This window comes from Octopus sinensis, linkage group LG7 (genome assembly GCF_006345805.1).
Source record: "Octopus sinensis linkage group LG7, ASM634580v1, whole genome shotgun sequence".
NCBI classification, from domain to species: domain Eukaryota; kingdom Metazoa; phylum Mollusca; class Cephalopoda; order Octopoda; family Octopodidae; genus Octopus; species Octopus sinensis.
The window spans coordinates 39,197,707-39,212,523 of record NC_043003.1 but is presented as its reverse complement, the minus strand read 5'-3'; the positions used below and the strand labels follow the sequence as shown (position 1 = coordinate 39,212,523).

The window sequence follows — 14,817 nt, the reverse complement described above, 5'->3', positions numbered from 1 at the left end:
CTGCTGCTACTGATGATGATGATGATGATGATGATGATGATGATGATGATGACGACGACGACGACGATGATGATGATGATGATGACGACGATGATGACGACGATCATGATGACGATGATGATGATGACGACGATGATGATGACGACGACGACGATGACAACTACAAGGATCTACAAAAGAAAGCGTTGATACTCACCGACGGTCGAACTAGTGTTCGTCTGGTTGGCGGACTGAGTCAACGCCGAGGTCAGCATGGTAACAATCACCGCCATCACTATTATAATACCGCCACCGCCACCACGGAGACTACGATGATGACTACCTCCACTGCCGCCGCCGATAACAGCAGTGAGACGAGGCCTCATCGCCGCCGGGTGAGGGTTGACCGGCGCGAAAGGTAACCAGGATCCGTGTGAAGTGAGGTGAGTTCACACCTCATATACACACACATATATGTATATACACACACCTATGTTCCCTCTTTATCTCTCGAGTTTCTGTTTGGCTGTATCTTGAGGAGGTAACCTGTAGGTAGAGATATATTGAACCAATGAAAGAGTACTGGGTTTATTTGGGAAAGATGGGTTACAAGGAAATATTGGAAAATTTAGAGCATTATACAGAATGCTAAAAATTAAAAAGAGAAAAAGATGAAATATGTTTTTTAACCTATGATCTCTCTTCTGCCTTCTCTCTCTTTTTATGAAGTTTCGTAAAATATTGAATTTAGCTTAATAAATTTGTGTCTTTAGTTATGCTGCGCTGACAATTCCAAAGAAGGATAAAACAGCAATATATGTGTCAACTGACCACACACACACACCAAAAAAAAAACATTAGGAACTTTATTCTATTTTGTGTAGAAAAAAGAAAAAAAATTAAAAGTTTAGATTAAAAGTTAAATTTGGATATTTTTCAACTTTGTATAAGCGAGAAGATATTCCCTCCCTTTTAATGATCAATTCACCACCAGAGACAAAACACTTGATTGTTTGATGTTTGATAGGTAAAAGCTGAGAGTAGGAGGTGAATAAATGATAATATAATGAGGTGCTGGAGAAGGAAAGATGGGCTGATAGTAATGGGTGGGGAAGAGAGATTAATGTTCAGAGACAATTGTAATACAGCTATAATGTTATGGTGCTGCTAAGATATGATACAGCATTGATCTGATATGATGTAATACATCTGCAACAGTTTAAGCACAGCCATGTTATCGGCTGTGTTATAGTTAAAATACAGTTGTGATGATATTGGTAGAGATGTGATGTAGTTATGAACTAGGTATAATGTGGTTGTTATACAGCTATAATGTAATTATGATTCATTTGTGATGTAATTGTCATACAAATGTGATAAAGTATGTTATATTTGTGATGTTCTTGTGGTACAGTAGTTATAATATTGTTATGACTTAGTTGTGATGTAGTTACAATATAATCATGTAGTTATGATATTGTTATGACATAGTTGTGATGTAGTAACAATATAATTATGTAGTTATGATATTGTTATGACATAGTTATGATGTAGTTACTATATAATTATGACGTAGTTGTAGTACAGCTACGATTTACTTATGATACATTTGTGACGTATTTATGGTGTTGTTGTGATGTAGCTCTGATACAGTTATAGTGTAGCTGCGATATAAGTTTGTTGTAGTTATAATACAGTTATGATGTAGTTGTGATACAGATGTGATATATGATGTGTAGTTGTAGTCCAGTTGTTATACAGTTATGATGCAGTTAAAACGTAACTGTGATGTACTTATTAGATAATTATGAAGTAGTTGTGATACCATTATAACCATTATAACGTACTTGTGATGTTATGATTCAATTATAAATTGGTTGTAAAACAGCTGTGGTGTAGTTATGAGACGATTATAACGTAGTTGTGATACAGCTGTGATGTATGACGCGAAATTGTTGCCCAGCTACGATATAAATGTGACATAGTTGTAACACAATTGTGCTACCACTGTGATTTGTTTAAGATACAATTATGACGTAGTAGTGACACAGCTATGTCATTTTTTTTTTGCCCACAAGGGGCTAAACACAGAGAGGACAAACAAGGACAGACAAACGGATTAAGTCGATTATATCGACCCCAGTGCGTAACTGGTACTTATTTAATCGACCCCGTAAGGTTGAAAGGCAAAGTCGACCTCGGCGGAATTTGAACTCAGAACGTAACGGCAGACGAAATACTGCTAAGCATTTCGCCCGGCGTGCTAACGTTTCCGCCAGCTCACCGCCATATAGTGACACAGCCATGTTGTATGATGTGTGGTCGTAGTCCAGCTATGATGTTGTTACGATACAGTACAACGTAGATATGGTACAGCTGTGGCATAATAATGAGACAATTATAACATAGTTGTAATACAAGTCTGATATAGATATGGTACATCTGTGACGTAGATGCAGTAAAGAAGCAACACATTTCTGACGAACGCAAGAGAAACACCCCTTCATGCAGTAAATAACCAACGATTTCCACAGTCAATGAATATGTTGGTTGCAAAGTTCGGTGCAAGGCCAGCAACTTTGGGGGTGAAGATAAATCGATTACATCGACCCCAGTGCTCAGCTGGTGCTTATTTTATCGACCTCGAAAGGGATGAAAGGTAAGGTCGACCTCGGCGGAATTTGAACTCGGAACGTAAAGACAGACGAAATGCCGTCAAGCATTTTACCCGGCGCAGTAACGACACTGCCAACTCGCCCGCCCTCAGTCAATTGTTATATTAACGATTCTTCAAATTTCCCCCCATCTCTTATGTTCCTCCAATACCTCTATCTCTTTCTTCTCTCTTCCATCTCTCTCCCCCCTCTTTCCTTCTCTCTTTACTTTTGTTTTCTTTCCCTCATCTTTTAAATTCTCCTCTCGGACTTTTACTTTCCTCTTCATTACGATTCTCCCTTCTTAAGACTCTTCCTCCTCCGTCCCTATTTTCTTAAACCTCTTCATCTGTCTTATTCCCCTCCGTTTCCCCGCCGCCACCACCACCGCCACCACCACCACCACCACCAATCCACTCCACTAATTCTCCAAGAACATTCCAGAAATCTAACCAACAATTCCACTAATTTCCCTGCCACCCTCTTTAGCCTATTCTTTACTGTTTACTCTTGTCTAGAAAACTAAAACTACCAACACCTCTCATACACTCGACAGTACTTAATACCATCACCCTCACCACACACATACACACGCCACCACCACCACCACCGCAACCATCACAATCATCATCCCCGTCACCGTGATCACTACCATTACTACCATCAATGCAAACGCAGCCGCTATGCTCTCTTTCCCTCTCTTTCTCTCTCTCTCTCCCTCTCATCCACTGTTCAAATATACACACATACATATCTATATATACACATATATACTGTCACACATATACTATCACACTATCATATCACCGCACCATACTACCACATCAGGCTACTACCACTACCATAAACTCATTATATAAACACATTATCATATTATCACAACTACTACATTATCATATTATCATACCACCTCATTATCATAGTATCATACGACCTCATTATCATATAATCACACCACCTCATTATGATGATATCACTTCACCACGACCACTACTACATCATACCACCAAATCCTCATAGTTCTACACTACCATTCCATGGTAACTTACCATCACACCAATATACCAACATTAATTCTGAAGAAAACCAGTCGCTGCAGGCCAAAAGATGCATTAGATCTTTCTAAATATTTCTCCGTAATTCCATGTGTGAGGTCTTCGCCTTGGTATTTCGGAGCGGCGTCGCGGTGGTGTAATCTAGAGTAGAGTAATGCGGTGTGTTGTATGCTGTGGTATTATGTACTCTGGCATGGATTAGTATAATGTATAGTTTAGTACGGAATAGTTTTGTGTTATCTAGTGTGGGCAGTACAGTATTTGCAATCTCGTGATTCTATTCAATTATGTGTGTAAAATTCTGCGTGTCTGTGTGTGTGTGTGTTTTTGTAAAGACGCATGATCAGAGCGTCGGGTTTATAATCATTAAGCTATGAGTTCGATTCTCTGACCAGTCTGTATGTTGTATTCTTGAGCAAGACATTTCATTTCATCTTGCTCGTGTTATAGGAATGAGCTGTGACGTCAACGGTCCCAAGCTCCTATTTCATTGTGCCGGCTACCGTCTAATAATACTGACCAGTCAGTCAGTCAGGTTTTCGGGGTTGCATCATGGTGATACCAATATAATGTAGGATAAATATAATAACAACAATAATTCTAGGATGGAATCTATAAATATTTAATACATCACTACGCGCGTTTCCACAAATCACATGATTTTGACATCAGAGTCGGTATCCTTGAGATTAGTACTATATGTATGTGTATGTGTGTGTGCATGCATGCGTGGGTGTATGTATGTACGTGTGTATGTATGTATGTATGTATGTATGTATGTATGTATGTATGTATGTATGTATGCATGCATGTATGTTTCTCAAGGATTTCAGCTTTTTTCTTCGCAGAATTCAATTCCGCAATATATAAAAAAACACAGCGGTACCCTTAGAATTAGTATAGTATACTGTACTAATTCCAAAGATACCGACTCTGGTGTCAAAATCATGTGATATATATGTATATATATATATATAGTAAATATAACAACGAAGAACAAACAGAAAAGACAAGAACGCGAGGACGTGGTACTTGTAAAGTATTAGCAGACGCTCAGGGAAGGAAAGAAAGGTAGTTTTACCTTTCGAGCAAAGCTTTTCTTCAGAAACAGGGGACAGATGAAAGTCCAATAGAAAAGGGAGATGGAGGTAAAAAATCGCCAACGATTCATATGTGGTTACATTTTTAAAAAGATACATATATATATAATATATAATATATATATATATAAACAAAGATAAATGCGATACAATAAAATTAATTATAATCGCGGTGTACCAGTACACGCCATATATTATACATATATCATTACATTCAAGGCGAAGAGTGCACTAGATCACAATAGCTGGATAAATTTAGTGAGATGAGAATTAAAAACTTTTACAAACTTAACTTTTCTTATACTGCAGTTTCGCCAAATTCAGTAATAAAAATAGTATTTATTTACTCAGGCTGGCTCTTCAGCAAGATTCCTGTTAATGATGGGAAGACCATATCAATAGATCCATGTGCGTCTATCGAAATGCTCTTTCTAAACTATTCAAAACACTGCGCAGACTCCGAACAAACCCGACAAAATAGGGGATTGTGGTATATCGTCTAACGGTCAGAAATTTATCGAGATAATATGTAAACAAAGATAAATGCGATACAATAAAATTAATTATAATCGCCGGTGTACCAGTACACGCCATATATTATACATATATCATTACATTCAAGGCGAAGAGTGCACTAGATACACAATAGCTGGATAAATTTAGTGAGATGAGAATTAAAAACTTTTACAAACTTAACTTTTCTTATATATATACGTGTGTGCATGCGTGTGTGTATACAGGGTGACCATAATTTATCTTTACAATTTGAAAAATTCAGGAAAAAAACTGAAAATTTGTTATCTAGCCCTAGGTAAATACTGATCAAGCATATCTATTATCAAAGGGCCACTAGTGGCCATCCCGTCTTTTCCTACGATCAGTGAATTCAGAACAACATCATTTAACATGTCCTTTTGCAAGGGGGTCAAACGGGATTTGAGAGAAACTATGCCGTTATTTCTAGCAAGTCGAATAACGATGTAGTATCTCCGGTCTTGGTTTCAATTTGTGGGTTCATATTACTGTAATTGAAGAATTCTGTTGCTTGTGGTGTAGCATTGTGGCGTTGCGGCGTTGTGGTGTTTTGATAGTGGTATTGTGCTGTTGTACAGAATTGTGCTAGTGTACTTTGGTACCGTTTATGTTGTCCTGCATTATTGTGTCGTAGTACTGTTGTACTGCATTGTGCTGCTGTTCTGGTGTGTTGCAATGCTGTGGTGTTGTCTTGAAGTGCTGTAGTGTTGTTATGTTGCAGAGCCATGGCACGTCTAGTGTTTTGTTTTGCTGTTGTATTGTAGTGTTTGTGTTGGAGCGTTGTGGTACGGTATATTTCTGTGCTTCGGAGCAGCAGTGTTGCGTGTTGAAATGCTGTGATGTGCTACCGTACTGAGGTGTGATATAGCGACGGGGCTGTAGTGTTGTAATGTAGGCCTGTAGTATGGTATAGCGTTTTGGTGCGCTATCCTAGTGCAACATTTGGGGGTGATTTTGTTGTGTGACGTAGTGTAGCGTTGTGTTGTAGTTGTGGAATGTAATTGTGAGGTGTTGTAGTTTGCTGTAGTGTTATAGTGTGATGCACTTTGGTCTTGTGATGTAGTGTGTTGATGTGGTGTATTTCTGTTCTACGGTATTGTTGTTTGGTGCTGTGCTCTGGTGGTGGGTTATACATATAGTGATGTTGTGTAATTCTGCGCTATGATGTTGTAGTATAGTCCTGTAATGTGATGTCCTTGAGCGGTGTTGAAGTGAGTTGTTGTGGTCTAGCTTTGTAGTGTACATCTGTAGAGTACTGTTGTGGTATTGTGCAGTGTAATTTTGTGGTGTTGCATTGTGGTGTTGCTGTAGGGTGGGTTTCGTGAGCTACTGGATATGATAATTACTATAGCCACTGTAGTGTGATATTACTGTATGGTACCTCACTTGGGATAAGACCCTTAATCCTATATGCTTATTTTTTCAAAGAACAATTTCCTTGTTATATAATGTCGACATATCATAGAAAACATATGTCTTGAATTCGTATTATGCACTGAAGATTAAATCTCCCGGACCCTAAAACCTTTTCAGATTCAACAACCTTTATAACTGAATTTCTCTGCAACTCCTAAACAATATTTTGTACCTAATAGTTAAACTTCAAATGTTCAAAGTAAATACTAATCCATGCCAATCTTACCAAACTATCTCTGTTCCTCAGTTTCTTGCAGGAGAGATACATCAACTGTAGGCATTGACACTGTAATTGCAACTGAATGATATATAAATTATATATGTTGTTTTCAATTTGGCACACAGCCAGCAAGTTCGGGAGAAAGGGCTAAGCCGATGTCATCGATCCCAATACTCAACTGGTACTTATTTTATCGACTCCGAAAGGATGAAAGGCACAGTCGACTTCAGCGAATTTGAACTCAGAACGTAAAGACGGACGAAATGCCGCGGAGAATTTTGTCCGGCGGGCTAACGATTCTGCTAGCTCGCCGGCTTATAATTATATGTATTGGAAGCATTGTTGAATTTGTGAAGACTGGGTACTCAATTTCATTTGTGTCACATTCCAAGCATTGAGAACCAGGTAATGTTACGTATGAGGAAGAAGTTAAACGAAAGTTTCTTAAATAGAAATCGAAACCACGTCGAAAGCATGGATTTCCGCGAGTTTATAATTATTGTGTAACATAAAAACAATTATGATTTCTAACAAATGAATGACCACAAATGCTGGGATAAGAAACAATGTCGATTTTATCGGCTACTGTGTTAGACTGGACTTTATTTTATCAACTGCAAAAAAATGTAAGACTAATCAACTGCGCAAAATATTTTTTAATCTTCCTGGGACTAGTTATATACTGTTGGACATTTTGTCCGGCGCTACACCATTTCTATCGCTCTATCACTTATGTAACCTCATAATAAAGAGTAGCAACTGGAATATACAAGAAGAGGGAGTGCACCTCAGTGCATCGAAAAATATCCATTAATATCAATGAAATAACAATGTGGAAAATCGAAAACAGATTATGTCAATGATAATAGAAACAGTGTAAGAATATATTAACTTATTAATAAAACGCTATTGTTTTTTTACATCATTGAGTAGAGAATGATCTTAATACCGAAGTCTGAAGGAACTATATACTCCCTAACTACAGATACAGTATTTGTCTGCTTCCAGCATTCCAGGCATTACCATTAATGACATCGCAGAAGATAAATGATTCCTTGAAAATAATATTTTATCCATAAGAACAAATGGGATTCTCTAGAAGATTAAAAGATTTTGAAGGATAATTATGGATCAATGACGTCATAACCGAAAGCTTGCTTAATAAAAGTGTATGAGTATTGTGTGAAATGACTATTAGAATACTTTTGAAATTAGCTATCAGTAAGGTAGCACCAAAAACAGAGCAGATACATCAAATTTGTCATGAATAAATGAAAAATTTCTACAGATATAAGTAGAAGAGGAATGATAAAAGGGAAGTTGATCTCTATTAAAAGTGGAACATTCCAACGAGAATTCTCGCTCTCTATTCATTTTCTAACTGACATAAACATCTTCTATCAACATGGTAAATCAAACTAGACTCGGACACAAATGCTATGAGGAAATAATCAGCTGTTTTTTTGCTCATGGATGATCTCAAGATGTATTCGGTAAATGATGAATAACTAGAAACATGATAACATAGAGGGCAAAAAGAATTAACAGGAAATTTGGTTAAAAAATGTTCCATGAACAAAGAAAACTAACAAAAGAAAAAAACTAAAAACAACTAACATCGTATTAGGTAAAGGAACACAGAAGAGGAAATTGGACCCCAAAAAACATATAAAATTAGAAACTAGCATGAATAAAAAATATTAGAAAGGAATATTAGATTAATATTTAAGCAAGTTTAATTGAAAAAGAAAACTATATATGAACCTTCTAGCTCTGCTACTAATGGTACATTTGCAATAAGAAGTCTAAGTAAATTAGCAAAACTAGACAGAAAAACAAAAAAAATATTTAGAATATATCATACCAAGTCCGATTCTCAAATATTGTGATTATCACGAACATGGTGAGGTTTCTGTGCTTGGAATATCCTTATAAAATATCTACTGTAGAAATACCAAACTATTTAGCAAAGAACGTTGGGTAATAAATACAAATAGTAGCAAATCATGAACGAAGGGCTGTTTTGTTTTCGGAGAAGCCAACAAGTAAAACAGACGATCAAATAAGAGGCGCTTATAAGGAGAATTGAAAAACAACAAACGAGAAAGGTTATATTTAAATATTTGAACTAAGCTCAAATGAGGTTACAGAATGCCATGCTAAGGTGGTGGAATAAATATCCGTTTGGCCTGTATCCGAAAAGAAAGAACTAAGTAAAAATACATCGAGATGAAATTCCATAGTAGCTGAATAGTACAAGAGTAAAGCTTTTCTAAAAGAATCTACCAAAAATAGGGAATAAAGCAACTTACAAAGTTTAACAGTATATCAGCAGATTATGTGAAGAGTTGTGAAGACACAATTGATCACATACCTTATGGGTATCCAGTCTTAACCAAAAGGAAATATATATATAAATACATATGTGTGTGTGTGTGTGTGTGTGTGTGTGTGTGTGTGTGTGTGTGTGTGTGCGCGTGTATGTATATATACTTCTATGTATGTGCATATATAGTGAAGGCGCGTGGCTTAGTGGTTAAGGAATTCGGCTGACAATCGTGAGTTCAATTTCCGGCAACGCGTTGTATCCTTGAGCAAGACATATTATTTCACATTGCTGCAGTCCACTCAGCTGGCAAAAATGATTAATATCTGTAATTCAAAGGGTCAGCCTTGTCATATTCTGTGTCACGCTGAATCTCCCTGAGAATTACGTTAAGATTAGGCGTGTCTGTGGAGTGCTCAACCACTTGCACGCTAATTTTACGAGCAGGCTGTTCCGTTGATCGGATCAACTGGAATCCACAGCGTTATAACTGACGGAGGGCCAATTTATAAATATATACTCTCTGCTCTTTACTCTTTTACTTGTTTCAGTCAATTGACCGCGGCCATGCTGGAGCACCGCCTTTATTCGGGCAAATTGACCCCAGGACTTATTCTTTGTAAGCCTTATTCTATCGGTCTGTTTTGCCGAACCGCTAAGTTACGGGGATGTAAACACACCAGCATCGGTTGTCAAGCGATGTTGGGCTGACAAACACAGACAAACACACGCATATATAGACATATATATGACGGGCTTCTTTCAGTTTCCGTCTACCGAATCTACTCACAAGGCTTTGGTCGGCCCGAGGCTATAGCAGAAGACACTTGCCCAAGGTGTCACGCAGTGGGCCTGAACCCGAAACGATGTGATTGGTAAGCAAGCTACTTACCACGCAGCCACTCCTGCGCCTAAAAATAAATAAACACACACACACACACACACACACACACACACACACATATATATATATATATATATATATATATATATATATATATATATTATATATACATACATATATATACATATATATACATATATACATATATACACACACACATGTATTCATACATATGTGCATGTATGTTTGTGTGTGTGTGTGTGTGTGCGTGTACATAGATGCGTGTAGAAATCGGCTGCCCAGTGGATATGAATGTCTTATCAAACCGTTGGTGAAACAACATCTGTGGAGAACTACCGAGGAAGCTATAATTCTTATATAAAGAAAATGTAAATTTTCATTTGTGCATAAACATGGCTATAAATCTACATAAATACCTATAACCACTGAGGTTCTCCAAAATAAACAGAGCAGACTGATTAGCATTTTCCAAAAACTATCGATTAGAAGTGTAGTGAATTACAAGGGTTTTCCATTTTTAAATCTTTTATGAGTATATCCACACAAACATTGGTGTATATGGAATACAAACGCATGTACGAAAACAGTACTGAACTCCGCACACATGTATACTTACGTGACATGCACGTCCATCACACAAGTGCAAGTTTATCTACATGCAAGTATATATACGCAACACACACACGCGCGCGCGTGCACACACACATATATATATTTATACAGATATCAACGAATTCAGATAATCTCAAATCTCATGAGCAAACTTGACTTTAAAAAAAAAAGAAATTTGCTCTTTTAACTGGATTGAATCCTGCCAAGGAAAAAGCGTAAATCCTAGAGAAACATACATACATACATACATACATACATACATACATACATACATACATACAAGCATGCATGCATGCATGCATACATTCATACATACATGCATGCATACATACATACGTACATACATACATATACGCATACACACGTACATACATACATTCATACATACACACATGCATACATACACCTATATATATATATATGTATATATATATATATATATATATTATATATATATATATATATACAGACATACACGCACAAACAGAGAGAAACATACATATACGCATACAGACATGCGTATATACATACATACATAACACAAATCAGGCATAACAGCACTGAGGCTCTCATACAGTGGAAATTATCCCACCATTTTGTGTTGCCTTCAAAAAAGAGATGGTACCAGAAAAAGTTTACGAAGGAGAATGGTAAGTTTTGGTGAGACCATACACCTTCGGAAGCGTTTTCTTTGATACATCTATCCTAACAAGTAAGAATATTTCTCTGAACGAAAAGTAGAAATTGTTAAAATATAAATAAATAGAAATAGTGATAACCCGAATGTAGGGGTTGCAAACAGAAATAATTGCTATAATAATAATAATTGCTATAATAATAATAATAATAATAATGATAATAATAATAATAAAACAACAACACCAAAATGGGCTACAGTAAATATTCTGTTCAATATTGGCTTGTTTGACCGTAACCAGTTGGGCATGTCCCTTGATGGCTGACGATATGTGTATCTTTGATCATGGGAAGAAGTAGTGGGGGAGCATCATAGCCATCTGTTGAGAGGAATTCTTTGGGGTTTGAATAATTCACCTCTGGACACATGAGTGTTTCGTTCAACATCCTTAAACAACCCTTATTCAGAGACCTTTTGGGCGGGATGGGCTACTCGAGCTGAAGAAAATTTTAGCTGAGCCCCATCTGTAAGGTCATGTGCTGTTTATATTGATATCATTTCACTATGTCGCACACATATAGTTATGATGCATGTGCCTTGTATACACTTATCAGACAGATAGTAATGATGGGTATACTGGGCTTCGTATATTTGTACCCCAGTGTTACTTTGATGGCATGCACTGCACTCTCAATCAACAACAACAACAACAAAAACAGCAGCAACAACAACAACAACAACAACAACAATAATAATAATAATCCTTTTTACTATAGGCACAAGGGCTGAACTTTTTCAGGGGAGGGGGCTAGTCGATTACATCGACTTCAGTGCTTCACTTTCATTGACCTCGAAACGATAAATGGTAAAGCTAACCTCAGCGGAATTTGAACTCAGAACATGAAGATGGACGAAATACCTATTTCTTTACTACCCACAAGGGGCTTAACACAGAGAGGACAAACAAGGACAGACATATGGATAAAGTCGATTATATCGACCCCAGTGCGTAACTGGTACTTATTTAATCGACCCCTAAAGGATTAAAAGCAAAGTCGACACCTCGGTGGAATTTGAACTCAGAACATGAAGATGGACGAAATACCTATTTCTTTACTACCCACAAGGGGCTAAACACAGAGAGGACAAACAAGGACAGACAAACGGATTAAGTCGATTACATCGACTCCAGTGTGTAACTGGTACTTATTTAATCGACCCCGAAAGGATGAAAGGCAAAGTCGATCTCGGCGGAATTTGAACTCAGAACGTAGCGGCAGACGAAGCATTTCGCCCGGCGAATAATAATAATAATAATAATAATAATAATAATAATAATAATAATAATAACAACAACAACAACAACAACAACATCAATAACAACAACAGCAACAACAATAACATCAACAGCAACAACAATGATGATTTCAAACTTTGGCACAAGATCAGCAATTTCGGAGGAGGGGTTAACTCGATTACATCGACTCCAGGGTTCATCATGTATTTATTTTATCAACTCCGAAAGGATAAAAGGCGGAAACAACAACAGCAACAACAACAATAACAATAATTTCTAAGATAAGGAGAAGCTTTTTCGACTGGAGTGTGTGACCAGGACCCAATTTTATCCTGCAAAAAAGACTTGGACTTCCTGTGGGACTGTAAAAAGAAAGGCAGAAGTTTCACTTCGCTTAATCGCTCATTGTTACATAAAAGATCTTACTTAAAATAACTTGGTACAAATGATTATGAATAATTTAAACCATTTATTCTCTTAATGAGATGTTCCAGTCCCCCCCTCCCCAACGCCCACCCTAGAGATGTCTGCAAGGATTGAAAAGGGAGTGGAAAAGTGCAATGTTTGAAATAATATGGTTTAAAAGATTTTAAACATGTCCAACACTATGTGGAAGAAAAAATAATTTATGGCAGCAGAATTACTTGTCTCCTCCTTTAACGAAGAAGCAAAGCAGGGAGCTAGCAGAATAGTTAGAGCATCTAATAAAATGCTTAGCATAATTTCTCTACATTCTGAGTTCAAATCCCGCCGAGGTCGACCTTGTCTTGCAAACTCAAAGGCGGTAAGCAAAGAGAATCGTTACCTTGTTGGACAAAAGGCTAAGCGACTTTTCCTAGCCGGAGTGGACAGCTCTTCTGACTTTACGTTCTGAGTTCAAAAGTCACCGAATCAAATTTTCCTTTCTTTTTTTCGAGGTCGACAGAATAAATACTAGTCGGACACTGGGCTTGATGTAATTGACTAGCCATTTCCCACGAAATTAGGCCTTTTGCTTATAGGAGAAAGAATTAATAAAGACGAAGGGAAGGGCAAAATATCACTAATACTTCAGGGAAGAAAGAGAGGGGCCTGGTGTTTGTCAGGTTAAGAACACTGATCTCGACTTTGATCTAAACCAGAAATTTTTGCCACCCAAAAACTATATTTTTCCCCCACCAGCAGTTATGGGCAACTGGGAATAAATTTTATCACTGAGGTATAATGAAACAGAGACTGTAATAACAACTACAACGATAACAACCATAACAGTACAACCATAACGCCCGTCAATTAAGTGCACGTAGACATCGGAAAGAAAAAGAAATATGAAACTATTTCACTTCACTTACGTCATTAATGTCATCGAGAAACACATGAATGTCACACAATCACTTATCACTCTTCCTGTAAATGAAAGTCTCAGGTTAAATGTCCATGTAAGAAATCAATATGATGAAAACTGATACCCGACTGTCTGTAGTGAAAATTATGTAGGACACCCAAACCTTCTCTGACGATATCTGTGTTTAAGGCCCAAAACCCCTCATTCAACAGATAAGATATTCAAAATTGCTTACGTACTCACCTACCCTTTTACATACATATCAACAGCAAAAGAAAAAGAAAATGCAGCAGCAGCCGTGGGGTGGTGATTATTGACAGATGAGCAGCTAGAGACCGTTTGTTTCTCAATCAAACAGGCATCCTCAGTGAAGTATCATTCGCTCTTTCCTCTCTGTTCGATGTATTTGTCTTCTTTGATTGCCTGCAATCATTTTAAAGGCTGCGATGTTCCCAATCGATCATTGTTTATTCAAGTACATCTTAATGTTTTCCATTTGTCAATAACGACTGCATTAATTAGAGAGACACAAATAGCTTCAGTTTGTTCTCAACTCATAAGTGATGTCAGCGCAGATTAGTTGTTAGAGATTCGATTTTGTTCATTTTGTTCACGTGTCATGTATATATATATATATATATATATAATATATATTATATATATATATATATATACAAACAAACACACACACATACACATATATATATGTGTATATATACACACACATATATAGAAGCATATATATATATACATATACATATACATATATACATATATATATATATATATATATATATA

At 36.9% G+C, this 14,817-nt stretch overlaps 1 protein-coding gene across 2 annotated transcripts in view; it reads right to left on the bottom strand.

The window, feature by feature from the left end:
* Positions 1 to 14,413, bottom strand: part of LOC115214390 (ionotropic receptor 25a-like) — a 97,680-nt gene extending 83,267 nt beyond the window's left edge. The window contains exons 1-2 of one of the 2 annotated variants that reach the window (XM_036504719.1): positions 14,263 to 14,413; positions 197 to 525 (exon numbers count right to left, since the gene is read on the bottom strand). In XM_036504719.1, the coding sequence (XP_036360612.1) occupies positions 197 to 365 (169 nt within the window). In that variant the 5' untranslated portion in view covers positions 366 to 525; positions 14,263 to 14,413. Of the gene's footprint in view, positions 1 to 196; positions 526 to 14,026; positions 14,223 to 14,262 lie in introns of those variants that run through there. The other variant, XM_036504720.1, reaches the window with a different exon arrangement.
* Between the last annotated feature and the right edge of the window lie 404 nt (positions 14,414 to 14,817).